Source organism: Mytilus trossulus, chromosome 13 (assembly GCF_036588685.1).
Source record: "Mytilus trossulus isolate FHL-02 chromosome 13, PNRI_Mtr1.1.1.hap1, whole genome shotgun sequence".
Classification (NCBI taxonomy): domain Eukaryota; kingdom Metazoa; phylum Mollusca; class Bivalvia; order Mytilida; family Mytilidae; genus Mytilus; species Mytilus trossulus.
Window position 1 is genome coordinate 42,896,219 of NC_086385.1, and position 21,076 is coordinate 42,917,294.

At 32.6% G+C, this 21,076-nt stretch overlaps 1 protein-coding gene and 1 long non-coding RNA gene across 2 annotated transcripts; both read left to right on the forward strand.

The window, feature by feature from the left end:
- Positions 1–214: 214 nt before the first annotated feature.
- LOC134695164 (uncharacterized) lies at positions 215–3,001 on the forward strand. The gene is made up of 3 exons (XR_010102718.1): positions 215–326; positions 930–1,055; positions 2,855–3,001. It is a non-coding gene; the product is annotated as an uncharacterized LOC134695164 (long non-coding RNA).
- Positions 3,002–4,031: 1,030 nt separating this feature from the next.
- On the forward strand, positions 4,032–12,984 carry LOC134694666 (uncharacterized). Its single transcript, XM_063555711.1, has 3 exons — positions 4,032–4,206; positions 10,497–10,593; positions 12,785–12,984. Exons 1-3 carry the CDS (start codon positions 4,097–4,099, stop codon positions 12,887–12,889), a joined length of 312 nt encoding a protein of 103 aa, XP_063411781.1. The 5' UTR covers positions 4,032–4,096; the 3' UTR covers positions 12,890–12,984.
- The last annotated feature ends 8,092 nt before the right edge of the window (positions 12,985–21,076 follow it).

Below are 21,076 nucleotides of genomic sequence, written 5' to 3' on the forward strand. Positions count from 1 at the left end.
TGAAAATGATAAATGTCTTAATTTTTTGTTGTTTTGATAGTAGTTATTTGAATGATGTTAAGACTTCTTTTGACAATTAAATGCAAATAAGATTAAGTACAGATAATAATTTGTAAAGAATGCTACTACCTTGTCAAAATACTTGAAAGATTATTATAGATGTACATTTTTTTTATTTTTTTTATTGTAATTAGGTATAGCTTATATATAACCATTGTATCTCTGTATTTATTATACAACTTCTGCATGTTAAAGTGTACTTGGAAAAATGAAAGCAATACAGGTGCTTCTCGCAGTTTTTCTGTTATCGGCTATAGTAGAAATTGGTAAGTACTTTTCATTCAATATATTATTGATATATTCACTTTGCATTAACTTGCAATTATCTTGTATTTCATGTCTACACTGATAAATGTTTCTGGATCTTTATATCATCTTAAAGTCTGAACATTTATATATTTAATTTGCATTAACTTGCAGTAATCTTGTTATTCATGTCCACATTGATAAATGCTTCTAGATCTTTATATCATCTTGAAGTGTGAACATTTATATATTTAATTTGCATTAACTTGCAGTAATCTTGTATTTCATGTCTACACTGATAAATGCTTCCGGATCTTTATATCATCTAAAAGTGTGAACAATCCAGTATGATGTTGTTTTGTACGTAACGGTAATAGGAAACGTTTATGGTATGCTATGTTCACGTTAGAAGACTTCTGATGGTCTTGAAGCATAGATTCTGGTTACTGATGTTGTTGATCGTCTTAATTACATGAAAAACTGTGGGATTTTGTTCCACGAAAGCTATATCCTGTAATAAAACACAGTTATACAACAAAAACAATTTTAGATATGATTTAATCGTCTTACATTAGACACAGCATATTTTTGTTTCCATTTTTTCATTTTAATTTGCATTGAAGGTTACACTGGACCTTGCAATTCAATTGGAGGATTTTGTACACCGTTTAAATGTCCTAGAGGTACCTATTGTGAACACAGGCTTTTCCATGAGGATTGTTTGCCTACACACAATTGTTGTATCCCAGGTAAGTTCAGATAGCATGTGATGCCTTTGAATAAGTAAAAAAAGTTCTGCGGTGCTTAACTGATTAAATCAGCTCCACTGCTAAGAGCAATATTATATTCTACATAATTCGGATAACAAGAGGTCCAGGCTAATTGTAATTATTTGAAGTAACATTTTGATTAAAAATGCATAGTTTCTTATGAGGATCTTCACTCGGTTTGTGATTTCATACTGATTTTGAAATACAGGTATAAAAGTATATCAAACTGAACTCCAAGGCAAATTCAAGGGGAGGTGCAGAAAAACTGACAAAATCAATCAACGCAACAATTAACAAAAACTGCATATTCCTACTTAGGCAACGCATTTCCGGCGTTTTGAAAGTTGCTATCCATGTGACAAGTATTTCATTGTGATTTAATCTATAGTTTGCGTATTATATGAATGTACACAGTGCAAAGTTGACCCCAGTCAGTAATTTTAGGTCTATTTAGCCAAAATTATACGAAGTTCCCAAACGCTTGATTAAGTTGCTTTAAAAAAAACTTGAGGTCTCATCTGATAATATTATGGTAGAAACAAGTTTCGTTCGCTCTTTAATTACGATCATACGTTTGTATCAATAATGATAAATTTGCCCTGCAATCAGTAGCGCAGACGTTTTTATATGACTACAACGTCACTTGTATAGTATCGTAGTATCGTAGTATCCTAGGAGAAAACTCAATTAGAAACACCATTTCGATATTTTCGAGATATAAAAAGGGCAAAGACAGACAACAGTTAACACAACACTACACTGAAAATTGTACAATAAGAACACCATAAATATTGACATCAGTTAAAACACTATGGACCGAGGCAAATCAAATATAAAAAGTAAATTTTAAGTATGGGAATCACATATTGATATGATAATAGGGCCACAAGGATACAAACTTTAAGTGATTTTGTCTTTGATGTTAAATAAAGTCTTTTTGAATATGCGATTATTTATGAAGTGGTAGAGCTAATTTCAAATGAACAGTATAGATTTTGAATTTGTCAAAACAGAAAGACTTAAATTGTGATCAAAAGTTTGAAAGGCTAATATGTTAAACATTAGTTAGTTACATGTTTAACAGAAACACCTCCTGTTTTGCAGATAATTGGCATCTAGCGTTTTCATTCTGGCCACGAAGATATAGCATAAAGTCTTGTAAAATTGTCTTTAATATTTGAGTTGGCTAAAATATTGATAGGGCTTAAAAAACTTAAAAAAGAGAACGGAATTCAGAAATGTTCCTTTTGATATTGTCAAATCTATAAATTACTAGTACCTGTTTACAAGACTTTTAACTGATCGAAATACTAAACATTCTTTCCGTTCTGGAAAAAAATAACCCTTGCAGTACGAGGTACATATTTTAAACATGGATTCTTAATACTCTTTAATTTTGAACGGTATGTGGTCTGCTAATGTTTTTATTCAATATTCACCACTGACTTTTAAAAACGAAACTTTCGTCTGACTTACAAAGTTGTAAGCCTGGTGTCTTTGATAGTTTTTTTTTAATATTTGAAAATTCAATTATCGAACTTGACTAGTGTATAACAATTCAAATGTACATTTTTTGAAAAACAAAAGTTTGGATTGACTAAGAACATGTCGTTAACAACCGCTATTTCTGTGATTCATCCAAACTGGAATAGAGTTTAATAAAGTTAATTATGAATTAATATCAACATGTCTTGTAGTGATAATTTATGTAAACTGCATTAACCTGCCTGCGTAATGCTGTCATTAATTTTTATACTTTTGACAAATGTATTTTTCAGGTTTTGAAAGGAACAACTGGAAAGTATAGTCTTCTATGATTAACATTCGTCTCTACTCGGCCGATTCCGTGGATAGAAGGAGAGTAGCGGATTCTACCGAGGATTGCCGAATGCTATGTTTAAATATTTGGTTCACTAAATGCTTTCAAGTCCTTTTTTTAACCGCCATGTTTATATTCTAAAAAAATGCGACAGATAACAAAGAGATGATCGAAAATCATTAATAAAAAAAACGAAAGGCTGAGCAAAACACATCCCACTAAAACTTGTGGTATTCAAATATGTGCAGATTATGCTTATGTGTCATGTATCATGTCACTCCTAGAAAATATGTTGATAACCTATACCATTTTCACATACACCCGCAATAGCGGATAGACTTATGTCTCTCGTCTAACCTTAAGACATCATCATATTCGTAAACCATAGTCTCTGAAGATTTTTACATTCATAAATTTAATCAAAAATGAAATGTTTCTACTAGTAATTAGAAAACATGTTCAGGGCAAATGATCGACACTATTCTAAAAGAGGGACGAAAGAGGCCAGATAGACAATCAAACTCATAGATCGAAAACAATCAGTGATATAACGTCATGGCTATAAAAGAAAAGGCGAACAGATAGACAACAAAAAGTACACAAGATACAAGCTAGAAAACCAAAGACTAGGCAACACGATCCCCACCAAAAAACTGATAGTTATCTCAGGTATAACCGTAAGCATATCCTGCTCCACATGTGGTACCCGTCATATTGGTCATATTATTACAAACCCCGCGTTAAATAGTCCAATTTGGTAGTTCATTTTCGTGAAAAGGGGACGGGATTGTAGTTATAAAATAAGGATCATATCCTAAATCATATGTGTAACGGATATGTGTGTAATCATGTAGCGTAAAGCAAACAACTATAAATCAATCAATGTATCAGATTCTTCTTCTTCTTTAAGTTTTCCAGTTTTCCATCTGAATAAAGATGATTAATAAAGATGATTCCAAAACGATCAATCAATATATACGTCCGTAAAATTTACGAAGGGATGATTTCATAAAAAAAAATTCCAACTTGAAGAAATTCCATCCAATAATAAAAAAGTTCTTGCAATTGAATAATTTTAGTCGTATATTTTCAGGTCTTTTCAGGCCTTTGCAGGTCCACTTTCAGGTCTTTAGTGTAACCCTAGAATCAGTTATATTTTTATCGTTTCTCTCCCTTCACCAATGATGCTCTTTTGACAACGATGACCGAAAAAAATCAAAAAGACCTATTCGATAGAGTTAAAACTAAAAAATGGGAAATGGCAAAGTTGCCAGCAGGAAGCAGCTTAGGGTGTTTATTTTCTTGGATAGGGTAAATAACTATGATCATTTGTTTTATGTTTGGTTAGTTCCCAAAAATAGAACCAATATATAACACATTTAAGTTTAAACATATTTGTTTATAGTGGATTGGGAAACAAGTTTTGCAGCTTATATTAATCCCTTCCCACTTTTTGGGTGCAAGTCCTGCCTTGTAGCGGCATTAGCCTACTCTTATTCGAAATTTACAACATGCACAAGGGTGTCTTTTACGTGCAAGAGATCAATGGCTCTCTCTTAACACGGGTCAGCCATTTATCGTCCCCTTCCGACTGACTATCATCGTTTCCTCAAGACCATACTCGCAAATGGTGTCAAGGGAGAGCCGAAAATTGAGTTCCTGAAATTTTCATCCCGAACGGGAATCAAACCAGGAACCTTTGTGTTAGTAGTCCGGTGCACTATCCACTTAACACCACGGCTCTCTATAACACATTTATAACCCTACTGATTTTTAAAGGGAATGCAATATATTGGCTCAGTTTGTTATGTTTGTCAAGAACATGATAACACGCTCCTTGGTCATTTATCTGTGCTACCATGGGGTTAATTTTATAGATACTTGTTTATGTTGCAGCATTGCACTGCAGTGTTAACATTTGAGGTCAATCACCATAATTTGTCAATTTTATTAGCAATTTGTAAAATTCTTCCAATTTACATGATTAATGCCAATGTGACAACACCTGATCCTGTGGGCCCGATAAAGGTCCTATCCCCCCTCATGTTTACTTAACAACTGAAAGGAAGCAGTCTTGTCACATAAACTAAACAGCTGTACAATTCAAGATACTTATCTTAAATAAACAGGTTCATTATGATTCTTATAGCAATTTTATATGACATGTATGACTTTCATGGGTGTTGCTAAACGGCGGAAACGGAAAACAGAAACAGAAAGAATTAACATCTATTCTACCTATATAGGCATGTTTTATATAGTCATGATAGTATTACACATGTTCACAAGAAAAAAAACACAGGGGGAATGAATTTAAAATAAAAGATTTTAAAGCAAAAAGTATTGAAATGATTACCATGATTACCAGGAGATGACGAGACTATGTTTTTGAAATATTTGACAAGGTCATGCGTACGTCTTTCATGCGATTCCGGATAGTCTGTTCTTTTTTTTTTTTAAAGTTTAATCAGTGTCAATAAGAAAGCCACCCAACAACACAAAAAAAAAATCTCTATAGGCTTAAAAAAAAAGAAAGACATCGGCCTTGATTCTATCAGACAATACAATATTGTTTTATATGTCTCTGGTTCTATAAATAGGTTGTGAAGTAATAAATATTTGGGGAAATCCTTTGCATCATTTTTTTCTTTGTTTCTTTTTGAATTGTCTTGAATCAAGATTAGTGATATTGTGTATATGTGTATGTTGTTGCGTTGTTCTGCATTGCAGATTTTCGTTGTATCTTTGCTTGTAAAATGGAAAGAAAACATAAAAGAAACCTAAAAGGACAATGGTGTATTGACAAAATCATTATGAAAACCAGGGAACTAGAATAGAAACCTGTATATTATACTTCTAATGAAAAAAATTGACAAAATCTTTCACTATATATATACATGATATATAAAGCCTTTCCCACCCTTTTACAATACTCAAGGGTTTGTATAGTATGCTGTTTGGTATTTACATAAGAAAAGCAGTATATCTCCTAGAATTTAAATCAATAAATACGATTTGCACAATGCCCTCACCCAAACTTTAAATATCATGCCGCTTAAGGGGGTAGACCTTGGTCCAGGGAGATAACTCTTTAATTCAGTGATGCGTTTGTAATAGTCAAGTTTCATTAATGTATTTTAAGCATTTATCTGAAACAGATTGAAAATAATCTATGTATCCTAGAAGCTTTGAACAGATTCATGAAAATGGCTGACACAAACGTACTGATGATTTTAAGAGTTATTTCCCTTAACCTAGGTCTACCACCTTAATTCTTCTCTGAAAATATAATTCCTCTCAAGCAGTCGTGAATTTTGGTTCATAATATTACAATTGAAAATAGTGTCTCTATGATTCAGTATTTTGTTCTACTATAGTAGAAAACATAGAAAGATAGGCGAAAAATACCAAAGGATTATTCAAACTCAGAAGTCGAAAACAAACCGTCAACGCCATGACTAAAAATGAAAAAAAACACACAACATATAAACTAAAGGCTGAGCAACACGAACCCAACAAAAACTTCCAGCTGCTCCGGAAGGGCAAATAGATCCAGCTTCACATGTGACACCCGTTAACATAGACATGTATTTATATTCATTCACCCAAAAGTACAAAAGGAATATTGAAATTTGATGGTTACTTTTATTCACATTGGTAGTCTTTAATGATTTTGGTGCTATGTCAAGACAACTGAAAACTCATTCAGCTCTTCTTATTTATGAGGGAAATGATACTTTATTTTACACTACGCACCTGATCGTTTGGATGATTCTACTGGTCAGACACCCAATTTTCCAAGATATCAATGATTTATCATTTACTCAGTTACACCTGATCCATAACAGTTCCTTGAGATACCCCAGAATCAACGACCTGTTTGACCTGTTTGATGTCAAGTGTTCAATTTACCACAACTCTTTGCTTGCGGAAGCAAAGGAACGTGTAAATCTAACATTGTGTTTTACCTGGTTTCCTGTAACTGTTTAATTTTGATTTAATAGTTTATATAGGGCTTTTTCAAAATATGAAATAAATATATCTGTAAGGTGTCCTTTAAGATTTTTTGACGCAGTCCTTGATGACAGCACATAGTTGCAACTTCAACATTTACGTAAATATATAAAAAGAAAATGTTGTATGATTGCCAATGAGCAAACTCTACACAAGAGACCAACAATGAGCAAAGCCCATACCGCATAGTTAGCTATAAAAGGTCCCGAAATGACAATGTCAAACATTTCAAACGAGAAAACTAACAGCCTTATTTATGTTCCAAAAAATGAACGAAAAACAAACACATAATCAAACGACAACCACTGTGGGTGATGTCTTCTTAGTTGATACAATTATAGTGAAATATTCATTCAATGGTTTTGCTCTGTCATGGTCGTTTTCTGCTGGTACTTTAGTCTTTAGTGGTATACTTTGTGAGAGTTCTTTTTTTATTTGACCTAGCCCTGCTGAGTGAGCTATTCTTGTCACTTGACGTTTGTCGTCCGATTTCGTCTTTGTTAACTTTTACAAAATTTCTCAGTCTCTGAAACAAATGGGTACCGTAAAATGTTATTGAACATATGTCTTTTAGGGAGTCGCCTGATAGTTTTGGTTAAACTTTGCAACAATTATCATTAACGTATCTAGTTTAAAAACTGTGTTGGATAACCCTGCCTGTCAGCCAAGTTAGCCGACATGGTTAAAATTAAAACATAGGGATAGAGTGCACATACTATATATTAAAACGCATTAAATAATGAAAACCTGATGTTAAAAACATGTCTAATATGACATCAGACTCGGACTTTTTACTTTTTACTGTGTGTATTGCTTTTTATGTGTGGTTAGATGTATAGGGGAGGGTTGGGATCTCACAAAACATGTTTAACAAAAAATTACCAGCAAGACAAGATCTATTGATTTTCATAGTTCTTTATTTCCCGCCTTAAATTCCGTTTATATAGAAAATTCATTCCGTTTCCGTTTCCATTCCGTTTTCCGTTTCTTCCGTTTAGCAACACCCGACTTTATGTACATACAAAAAATCCAATTGCAGACAAAAAAGTGCACTGGTGTATTTTGAAGGCATGGCAGTAACTACATTATTATATTTTACATGTTTTTTAATACATTTTATACATTGTTATATTTCATAAGATTATAAACCTTTACAGATTTCCAGATTCCCCTTTTTAGCTCACCTGTCCCGAAGGGACAAGTGAGCTTATGCCATCACTTGGCGTCCGTCGTCGTCTGTCGTCGTAAGTTATTTCAAGAATCTTCTCCACTGAAACTACTGGGCCAAATACTTTCAAACTTTAACTGAATGTTCCTTGGGGTATCTAATTTATAAATTGTATCCGAAGTTTTGATCTATCAACAAACATGGTCGCCATTGCTAAAAATAGAACATAGGGGTCAAATGCAGTTTTTGGCTTATAACTCAAAAACCAAAGCATTTAGAGCAAATCTGACATGGGGTAATATTGTTTATCAGGTCAAGATCTATCTGCCCTGAAATTTTCAGATGAATCAGACAACCCGTTTTTGGGTTGCTGCCCCTGAATTGGTAATTTTAAGGAAATTTTGCTGTTTTTGGTTATTATCTTGAATATTATTATAGATACAGATAAACTGTAAACAGCAATAATGTTCAGCAAAGTAAGATTTACAAATAAGTCAACATGATGGAAATGGTCAGTTGACCCCTTAAGGAGTTATTGCCCTTTATAGTCAATTTTTAACCATTTTTCGTAAATCTTAGTAATCTTTTACAAAAATCTTCTCCTCTGAAACTACTAGGCAAAATACTTCCAAACTTTAACTGAATGTTCCTTAGGGTATCTAGTTTGGAAATTGTATCGGAAGTTATGATCTATCAACAAACATGGTCGCCATTGCTAAAAATAGAACATAGGGGTAAAACACAGTTTTTGGCTTATAACTCAAAAACCAAAGCATTTAGAGCAAATCTGACCTGGGGCTATATTGTTTATCAGGTCAAGATCTATCTGCCCTGGAATTTTCAGATGAATCAGACAACCTGTTGTTGGGTTGCTGCCCCTGAATTGGTAATTTTAAGGAAATTTTGCTGTTTTTGGTTATTATCTTGAATATTATTATAGATAGAGATAAACTGTAAACAGCAATAATGTTCAGCAAAGTAAGATTTACTAATAAGTCAACACGACGGAAATGGTCAGTTGACCCCTTTAGGAGTTATTGCCCTTTATAGTCAATTTTTAACCATTTTTCGTAAATCTTAGAAATCTTTTACAAAAATCTTCTCCTCTGAAACTACTGGGCCAAATACTTCCAAACTTTAACTGAATGTTCCTTAGGGTATCTAGTTTGTAAATTGTATCCGAAGTTATGATCTATCAACAAACATGGTCGCCATTGCTAAAAATAGAACATAGGGGTCAAATGCAGTTTTTGGCTTATAACTCAAAAACCAAAGCATTTAGAGCAAATCTGACATTGGGTAATATTGTTTATCAGGTCAAAATCTATCTGCCCTGAAATTTTCAGATGAATCAGACAACCTGTTGTTGGGTTGCTGCCCCTGAATTGGTAATTTTAAGGAAATTTTGCTGTTTTTGTTTATTATCTTGAATATAATTATAGATAGAAATAAACTGTAAACAGCAATAATGTTCAGCAAAGTAAGATCTTCAATTAAGTCAATTTGACCAAAATTTTCAATTGACCCCTTAAGGAGTTATTGCCCTTTAAAGACTTTTTTCACAATTTGTTCATCATGTTGACTTGCTTTAAAAAATCTTCTCCTTTGAAACTGCTGTATCAATTTCAGCCAAACTTAGGCTAAATGAGTTTCAGAGTATCTAGTATAAATTTTATATTTTATTTCCTTGTATGTCAAGAAACGTAGCTACTATGGCTAAAACAGAACATAGGACAAAATGATTATTTTTTTTGGCTTTTGAAGAAAATAGGACGATCCAAAAAACATTTAAATAAATTGAAAAGCCAAAATAATCAATGATGAGAGATTTAACCAAAAGAATTTAGGTGAGCGATTCAGGCTCTTGAGAGCCTCTTGTTAACATTTTTAAATGTTCAAAAATTTATGTTTTTGTTTTAAAAAATGTAAAAACTAAGTTATACATTTTTCTGAAACAAAAAATGCATTTGATTTTGAGATTCATTTCTTTTCTAACCCACAGAAGGTGCTCTGAATCTCTTTTTACATTTATTTGAAATGTTGAATGCATTTGACGCATACATTTTTAAATGCATTCTTTTGACTCAGGTAAAAGATGATCATAATACAATGTAATAAGCTAGAAAATGCCTGCCTGTTAAGTTACACTAAGTACATGTACATAACATACCCCCCCCCCCCCCCCCAAAAAAAAAGGGCCCTTTATTCTATGTACTAGAAGTTTTATACATACACATGACATATAAAATATATTTCATGAATTGAATCATATGGTGGTACATTTTCCACACTACATGTATGACTTAATTTTGTAAATATTTAAGTTAATCATGTTAATGTGACATTTAAATTTCAGGATAGGGTTTTAAATAATATTAAATTAAATAAAATAATAACTGACACTTTTTGTTTCTTTCAGAACTAAAGGAGATTATGAAAGCGCCCAAAGAAAAGCATTAACAACAAAAGGTTGGAGGAGATACACAAGTACATGTACAAGTGAAGGGAAACTGATGGTGAGCAGTCAAAGATATAAATCTATATGGTTATTAGAGAAAAATAACATACACTTGTTATAATGGGAACTAAAAAATCAAAAAACTGTGATAACATATGTATGTTACACGTTTCAAAGGGCCAATATACATTATTCATGTGTATTTGTTTTATTGAAATGTATACTAAACTATAAAAGGATAAAACAGTTCATAGTTTTCCAATCAACACCTCTATGTTATCACAGAAAAAAATATGCCTGTACATAATAACTAAAGGGTTTTATTACAGTTTCTCTATTTTTACAGTTTCTCTACATCACACCAAAGCCTTTGCTCAAATATACATCCACAAATGCTTAATCACACTGCCAATGCCATGGATCCAAAAATGCAGATCTATTTTTTGTAAAAAAACAATTCTACATTTAGCTGTATTTGGCAAAACTTTTATGAATTTTGGTTCCCAATGCTCTTCAACTTTGTACTTTATTTGGCTTTTTTAACTTTTATGGATTCGAGTGTCACTGATGAGTCCTTTGTAGACGAAATGCGCATATATTCTAAATTTAGTCCTGGTATCTATGATGAGTTTATTTACTAGGAGTAAGGACCTTTAGTTCCCTTGAAATAATGGAAGTACCATTTTACAATTGATACATCAGGGGCGTAGCTGCCGTTAGGCACTATAGGCACGTGCCTACACATATTTTTTGCACAAATATTTTTTTTATTAAAAAACATTATAAACAACGTTATCTGTAGATGAACGCCAGTGAAGTTGTCAAAACTCTTTCATCGATTCTGTTTGGCTGTGCAGGATGTATAAATACACAGTCACGTCTGGTTAGAATGGGGACATTAAATCTGACGCCTAGATGTAGAGAGAATGCTACTCTTTGATGAGTTCATAGTTGGTCTACTGTAAGGCAAAATTTCTGCTCCTATCCAAAAAAAATACCATATGCATTGCTCAGCGTAGATCAGCGTATCCCTCTAATTAAGCAGTACAACCTGTTTGGGTTTTTTCATATCTCTGATTTTAATTTAATTAACAGTACATATTGACGATCATTCATTAATAAAAGTAGAGGATATAAAGACATGAATTTCTTGAATTATGTTTAATACGATAGTATGGACAGAACAGAACTTTTGCATTAGGCATCGACTATAGTGTGTATATGTTTGTGTGGCTTCGGTGAAGGTTTAAGAATCAAAAGATTGATGGTTGATGTCTAGCCAAAAGGATAGTTTTATTATAAAGTAATATCATTCTTTACGTTCCTATTTTTTTTTAATGAATGATCGTCAATATGTACTGTTAATTAAATTAAAATCAGAGATATGAAAAAACCCAAATAGGTTGTACTGGTTAATTAGACATGTTAGAGGGATATGCTGATCTACGCTGAGCAATGCATATGGTATTTTTTTTTTTTATATATATTTCCGATTGTACTGCATTTATATTTAATTCACCAGTCAGATGTTATGGTAAATTATTCATAATTCTTCGAACTTTTCATCATGTACATTGTAATTTTCTTGATTAAACAACCAGTAAATTTAATATTTTGTACATACAATTTTGCAGCTAAAACGCTGAAAACCGTTTTCCGTCGAGGGGCTTCGCCCCCCTGAACCCCCTACCAACTGGGGGCCTTAACCGGTCCCCAGACCCCCTGCCGATTGGTGCCTACAGTTGACAAAGTACCTAGCTACGCCCCTGTACATGACTTGTATCTTCAAAGAGTTTTTAACACTGGTGCATGTTTTGAATCATCAATATAAAATCAAGTTCACATTATTAAATATTAGTTTGGATTTCAGTATTTACTGATTTGGATTATAGGTTAGTTAGGGATGACATCAAAAGTTCAATGTTGGATAAAAAAAATAATTCATATAGTTTTTTGACTGACCCCGAGTCCTACCCCCCCCCCCCCCCCCCCCCCCCCCTCTTAACTTAATTTGTGCAAAACTGATTGACCAATATGGATATATAAAAAATTGATGTCAATTAAATAAAACTTGCAGCAATTTTGACCCATACCCCAACCTATTTAAAAAAAAGGTATCCTTCATTGTTATTTTAATGTTTTCCCTTACCTGGAGCAAATTATTAAATTTATATACCTTTAGGATTGTAAAACTATGCAGATACACTTAAAATTTGTATTATAATGAAATAACTTTTTTCTAATTTCAGTTAGCTCGTCTTTCAGTGTTGATGTGGGGTGGAGTTGCTGCATATGTTGCCTACAGGTTCCTGAGACCAGAAAGGAAAACAAAACTTGAAAAAGAACCAGTTTGATAGAATATAAAGAGATCATCATATTTAACATGTTTAATTTGAGCTTGAAACAATTTGTTAGTGGGTAAAGCGAAACACACAATGTGTGTTACTTCCAATTATTTTTAAATTTTATATAGTCGGGCCGTATCCACAGTTAGTGTGTGCTGTGATATGAGTTTTAACTTAATTGTGTCATGTATTTATCATGTAACATTTTGAGATTGTACATTTATTGACATATTGGTTATTTCAGTGATGTTGTGTATCTGTTTTTGAAAAAAAGATGTACATTTATTATGACTTGTTATTTTTAAATAGAATTTCATATACAAAAAAGGTTATTGTTTTAATTATATTGCCATGGCCTTATGGCTTTTCTATTAAAAAAGATGAGGGGAGGGGAAGAAAGTACTTTCATATCCTCCCAACAAACAAACATACTTATGTTTATTACAGTGGATTCCATTTAGTGTGTAGCAAAAGGTAGTATATTTGGTTAACTTGCTTGTTAGCTTAACTGTAAAGTCATTATTAGGTCAATTAAACTACCATCTTTCTAATTAAGTAGTCTAGTCCAACAGATAGATAAGATTGGTTTGTCGGACTAGTCTACTCTGAAAGGAGGGTAATTTAGCTGACCTAATTATGACTTCACAGTTAAGCTAGCAAGCAGGCTAACCAAAGATATTACCTTTGCCTACACACTCAATGTAATTGGCTGTAAATTTACACACAACAAAGGCATACTATCTTTAATGACCTAAAACTCATGTCTCTGATTCCCTTCTTCTCTCTCACATTCATTTTAATTGCATAATTATCAGCACACAGACACCCCTGTATGTTCTTTCATGGTTTCAAAATTAACAAACAAGAAAAATTCCGTTATAAACTTATTGTCTTCCAAATTTTTGTGACAAGAAACCCAGGCTCCTGACTTTGGACAGGCACAAGAAGGTGATAACCAACTGATAAAATAATTATGCCGTCTTATACCATTTAACGGTTGCTGTACTTTCAAAAAGTGTTCATACAGCAAAAGCAGAACAAGAAGACATGATACTGTGTATTCATTATTTACAATTAATTACAAGTAATGATGTATAATAATGATGCATTTGCAAAGAGCTAATTCTCTATTATCTCCCCTAATCACAAATGCAATTCATATAATATATGTAGATATCTGACTGAAGCGTGAGGTTAGCTAGGCTCTATAAATTTAGATTTAATTCACGATTTTCTTAGTTTGGTATTTTTGTTATTGTAATTGTTTTAACCCCTGCCCTAGTAGAGATTAAGGTGTACCCTTGTCCAAAATTCTGAAAGTACGTCCCACAATTGTTTCCATGCTCAAACTTGAGTTTGCCTCAACCAAATTTCATGAAACTTATACACCATGCTAAATACCACAAAACACAGATCAAGCTTGAATTTGGTGGCATCACTTTAACCATTCTATAGAAATGCCCCTTTAAAAATTGAAAAATTGCATTTTTTTATTTCAGTTCTTTTACTATTAGTTTGTCTCAACCAAATCTTATGAGACTTATACGCAATGCTTATTATCTTATAACACCGACTAATTTTGAAATTAGGTGGCGTCAATTTTACTGTTTTAGAGTTATGCCCCTTTACAAATGGAAATATTGCTGAATTTTTTCGTTTTTCGTTCGTTAACTTTAGTTTGCCTCATCCTTATGTTATGAAACTTATACATACTGCTTATTACCACAAAACACAAATCATGTTCAAATTTTGGTGGATTCACTTTAACTGTTCTATAGTTGTGTCTTTGACAAATCGAAAAAATGCTAGATTTTTTGTTTCCATTCTCGGATTACAGTTTGCCTCAACTAAATGTTATGAAATTATGCACAATGCTTATAACCACAAAACTCAAATCAAATACAAAGGGTATGCTCACTTTTACAGTTCTTGAAATATTTCCTGTCATAACATAATATGCAAATGGGGGCATCATCTGTGTTCCATGGACACATTCTCCATTTTTTTTAACTTAATTTTTAGAAAGTATGTTTCATATCATGTCAGTACCAAAACTTCCACAACAGTCCATAAGTTGAAGTGTCTAGAATATTTACAAATAACATTTTCTTATTTTGGTGTGTTCAAAAAGAGGTTTTAATTTAAAAGATACCCAAGGGAATGAATTCAAACTTGTAAGTCAAATAAAAACTGACATTCCCATGGCAAAAAATAAAAAGACAAATAACAGTTTACAAAACACAACATACATACCTGCCAACTTTTCAAAATGCCCATATGGGTTTGTGTGCAAGATGGCTGTCATAGTCCTAAAAAAACTTCAAGGGGGCCTTTAAATACATTTTAATGTTGTTTTGTGGCTTCTTCATACTTTTACAAGCCTAAAGTCATTGTAAAGTTAATTGTTTTGTCTAAATTTGTGGACAAAATTGCTCTTTTAAAGTTTCAATTTGGGAGCCTCCATGGGGGAAATCCCCCACAAATAGTGACAGTTGGCAGGTATGAACATAGAAAACAAAAGATTGAGTATTATAACCAAGGGTTGATCTCATGCACTCATATTGGGTAAGAACAAAACACAACATAGAAAACAAAAGATTGAGTATTATAACCAAGGGTTGATCTCATGCACTCATATTGGGTAAGAACAAAACACAACATAGAAAACAAAAGACTGAGTATTATAACCAAGGGTTGATCTCATGCACTCATGTTGAGTAAGAACAAAACAAAACATAGAAAACAAAAGACTGAGTATTATAACCAAGGGTTGATCTCATGCACTCATATTGGGTAAGAACAAAACACAACATAGAAAACAAAAGATTGAGTATTATAACCAAGGGTTGATCTCATGCACTCATATTGGGTAAGAACAAAACACAACATAGAAAACAAAAGATTGAGTATTATAACCAAGGGTTGATCTCATGCACTCATATTGGGTAAGAACAAAACACAACATAGAAAACAAAAGATTGAGTATTATAACCAAAGGTTGATCTCATGCACTCATATTGGGTAAGAACAAAACACAACATAGAAAACAAAAGATTGAGTAGTATAACCAAGGGTTGATCTCATGCACTCATATTGAGTAAGCAAATCCTGCTCCTCATGTACCTGTCTAAAAGAAAAATCTAGATTTACCAAAAGTGGATATATTTCATAATGCCCGCGTCACACTGTCCTGATTTTTACGCAGATGTCATCACGATTAGGGAAATTTTCAAAATCGGGACTGATCGTATATCCAGATCGGGCTATTCGTAATGCAATCTTTAATCATCGTAGAACCATCGGCAACTTTTTCTAGACTTCGGGGACAACTTCGGGAAGGTGCGTCCGATGTTGTGGGTTCGTATTGAGTTCGTATCACCATCCTCACCGTCGTAATGTCACCGGGAATGCATCTATGAACATCGTATTGCATTCGTGTTTCCATCGTTTCCATCGGGCAGTTTTGACATTACGATGTCTACACGAATGAATCACGAAGCTACCAGCAGGTCTTACGATGGAAACACGACTTCGTGAAGACCTCGTAATCCCGTCGTGTTGCCATCGAATTAAAAGTACGAAGGCGACAAGATGGATCTACGACGGCAAAAATTCAGCTAAATGTAAGTTAATTTTCGCGCTAAAATAACTTAAAGTGCCATTCGCGATATGCACTGGTCAGTCTAATACGACAGTTAAGAAAGACGTTCACAAAACAAGGAGCTCATATCATATGATTCTATCAGAACAAAAAAGGCGACAGCGTTGTTTCTATTAATTCAAATAGAACAAGAAGAGCAGCTATTACAGGCTCAGGATTTACTTTTACAATCAAAATATTATTTTTTGTCAATTTTTCATATCAAGTAACATAATGAAAATCATAAACGCGCCTCATACACCAACACTGCATATTCACGTATATAGGGAAACCAACTTTTTGTTCATTATTCTGATTTTTTATGTATCGTCTGAGTTGTTGACACACGAACGTTTACTCCATAACCATTTTGTTTTCTATATGTCATATTTTGCCTCATTTGTTGCTTTCCCACATCCTTCCTTTTGTATATATTGTTATGATATTCTCCTGGAAAGAACTCTTTTTGAATAAAAGGGATCAACGAACCCATTACCTTACATTTAAGATAAATCAGTAAACATGGGCATAATTATGGGTGATTATTCAGACAAGTGCACTCATTTAACAGGGCAAACAAGGCAATGCCGAGCGGTGGCATCCCCTCGTATGTAACATATTGGGGACAAATATGAACACTATATTTGTATATGACACATGCAGAAAATGGTAAATTGAATATGCATCTTTGATACATAAACTATTCTTTTAGAAATCAAACAAAAGATTCAGTAACTGGAAATACCTTTAATATTGTCTTTAGAATAAGCAGGTAAAAAATTGAGCAACCAATTTCCTGTGTATTATGCTATTTCAAGGAGAAAAAACAAGTCCATCTGCATGACCTTGACCTTTGGTCTTGAACGTAAAAAATGTCAGATCATTACAAGGAGGAACTATATACCAAATTGGTTAAAATCTTTTGAAGCATATTGGTTTGAGAGTGTCAACAAGGGTGGTATTGCCTTGTATTACGACTGCCACTGTGACCTTGACCTTTCAACCGTTAAACGAGTTATACCATACCAAGTTTTAAACATTTTGGTTCTAGAGTGTCCATAACAATTTTATCTACACGCAACTTACATGTAGTAGGCGAGGGTATGTTGAACTAAGTTTTATAAGAATAAGACAAAAAGATCGATTTCCCGCCATGCATGGCAGACTTGTACAGAAACGATGTGTTGTCGAAATTCTGTTCGTATCATAAAAAAGTTCAAAGCAGGTAGAACACATTTTTAGATCGTTTGTATACTTATCGTAAGCTGTACACGATGTCTTTTATACATCAAAATGGCCATCGCGCCATCATTGTAATCAAACGTGTAGCCTTCGTAATTCATCGTGTAGCCTTCGTGATCCATCGTGTAGGCTTCGGTTGAGTTATGAAGCTTAAATAACCGTCTTCGGTTAACCTTCGTATGTCCATCTTTTGCTATCGTATATGATTTCGGCACCATCGTATAGACTTCGTTATTCATCGTACTTGCGTCTGTCACTTTTTAATATTTTAACGAGATCGGGACCAACTTCGTACGAACTTACAATTTTCGCATTCGGGTGTCCATCGTATATAAAAATCGGGACAGTGTGACACGGGCATTAACCAATGTTCATTTTTACCATAAATGAAAACAAAAATTGTACTGTTTTTAAATTTTTAATTACATCTCAATACATTGGCATTTGTAACATATAAAAAATATAACAGAAGCAGCATAATATGTAAATATATATCACAAATCTCCACAGTAACATTTTGGTAGTTTGAGATTGTTTACAAACATTTTAACTGTTTATGACCCCTACCGTAGCAGAGGTGGCATTAAGTTTTACCCTTGTCCAAAATTTTTTAGCCTTTTGCCAAATGTTTGTTTCCTCATTGGGAAAAAAACTTACTAGCATAATAAGTACTTCTGATTAAGAAATATTTTTTATCTCATAAAATCAAAAAAGTTAAAGATTATGTTGACAAAATCAAAAGTGGTGCTGGAAATCCATTGATGGAGGAGCACCACTCTTCAATATAACCTATGGTGATCCCTGTGAAGGGGTGAGAAAAACAACATAATGAAAGCCAAAACACATCAAGAGATTAACTTACGTAAAGTATCATAACACTCCTAGAATTTTTAAAAATCACTGAACACTTTTGAAAAGTTGAACACAATGTCATCAGAACAAACAAACAAATGCTTCTACATAAATAACGATATATAGATTCGTATCTTACAAGCATCAACAAAAAAAATAAATAGTTTAAAATAAAAAAAACAGAGTTCCAATGTCCCCCCATTTCACAAATTTCATTTATCCAAGAGCAAAGACTAAATAATTTATTAATATATAACTCAAATTACTCTTTTAAAAATAGTTGAATGGTACTGATTTTCAAACTTGTATGAGACATATTGCTGTTAATACATGTACCTATGATATAATTTAAATAGAATCTGGCAAGAATTGTACATTTGATGAGCTGATCGAGCACTTGAAGATGTACATGCAGTGGTATTATTTTTAAATATTTTATGCAATGCTTTACACAGGAGATAATATAACTCACATTTATTTGTAAAAAGGATCAACTGTCCGAAACTCAATCTGTAGTAGACTAGGTCATACAGGAGAGCAACAAACATGGATAGATGAGCTTGTCCTATTTACTAGTATATACACCACTCCATATCTACCCATAAAAATGCACTGTCAAGCATTTAGACCTTATTGCTAACATGGCTTCTACAAGATTTATGCTTGGATTTTGAAACATAAATCATAATGTCATAAACAAATTACACTAGATTTGTGATATCATACATTTTTTCTTTGTGACCTCAACAAAATTCATATCGACATTGTTTCAAGAAATCTTTTAATCTATAAACGGCTGATACATAACAATAATTTGTATTATAGAAACTTAGATACAATTTACAAACAAAGAGACATAATATCTATGATACTAATATAACGAGGTCCAATTTGTCAGCCGTCATCACGTAAAAACGTAAAAAAATACTCCATTCCAGGCCCTTGTTTTCCAAATTATTAATATTACCAATAATTGATAGGTTCCAGGTCGACATGTTCAAACAGAAAGATTTTGATAGCAGAGAAAACTGTGTATCTTATAATCGGCATGACTTTATCAGATGACAATACCAATACTAAATAAGGCATATGCATAGTTATAAACTTTAATTCAGTCACGGACCTGCGAATTCACAGGTGTGTTCTAGTAATAATAAAATACACATAAATAACATTCATTTATACATTTATGGTAGTATCAACATGCAAAACATTTATGTTGTTATCCAAGAGTTGTTTTAAAATTGTTATATATATACATTTTTCTCTAATTTTTATGCTATTTTCACATTTCCTGACCGATGTGAGAAAAATATTTTTAATCTCTAGTGAAAAATTTGTTCTCAGCAAATGATTGGTAGAAATTTTATTGTGACGTTAACTTTTCTTTGTTTCTTCTGATTTTTCTTATTGTGATGTCATGAAAAAAGGCGACCATGCCTGATGAAGTCACATAAAAAGTACACAACTTTCTTCAAATCTAAATGAAAAAGAAGGATAAAAATCATTAGAGAAACAGATTCCACCACTTATAAGTAGTGTATTATGATATTTCTCCACTCTCGACAGTTAAATATTAACTATTTAAAATGCTTGGCATAGCCTTGCGCTTTAAATATTAAAATTTAACTGTCTCGAGTGGAGAAATAATGTAACACACTTGTTGTAGTTGTGGAATCTATATTTTAATTTACATTTATTTATAATTTAAGGAATCCCTAATATTTTTTCTGTCTATGAAGTAGTAACATCCATAATGTGGTGCACACTGAATAACTAAAGTGTGCACCACAATTTTAAGGTTATTGTGAATAGACAGAACAAAAATTAGTCATTTCTGATAATTCAATTTTTAAAAATAATTTTAAACTGGGGTAAAACCATGAAAAACCTGATGAGGTCATGGTCACATGCCAATATTATGTCTATGAGCTGATAATCAAAACAACATCAGCCCATTAGAAGACGCTTAACATCCAAAATTAAATTATTACTAAATATTCATCAGTTGCAGTATAAGAGAGCATTTTTTTAAGTATGTCTAAATATAATTTATATTCAATAAATTAAAAAACTACATTTGCTGCCATACATTTAAGTCTAAGTATCTTTACCCTAAAATTAATTGTAAAAATAGATTTTTGATCAGAAAAAAAATACCTCACACAACACAGCTAGACCAAGAAGCTTAAAATGCTGAATAGACAAAAAAACCTCTTTGTATAATCAGATCATTCTCTTAATCACTATAATATTTTCTTCGGTTTAGGTTAGCATTTTAAGGAGAATTAATATCCCTGATTTTACTGCATTTGTAATAAATACAAACAAACAAAAAACAGAATAAATCTAAGATCTGAAACAACACTAAATAGCATATTAAAATTGTTTGTTAGTGTGTTTCTGTTCAAATAAAAAACAAAAATAGTAAAAAAAAAAAGTATTTATTTTGCAGTTTTCAT

Coding starts and splice junctions, on each gene's coding strand:
- LOC134694666 (XM_063555711.1), top strand. CDS start 4,097: ATGACCGAAAAAAATCAAAAAGACCTATTCGATAGAGTTAAAACTAAA. Junction 4,207..10,496: donor TGTTTATTTTCTTGGATAGG/GTAAATAACTAT, acceptor TGTTTCTTTCAG/AACTAAAGGAGATTATGAAA. Junction 10,594..12,784: donor CAAGTGAAGGGAAACTGATG/GTGAGCAGTCAA, acceptor TTCTAATTTCAG/TTAGCTCGTCTTTCAGTGTT.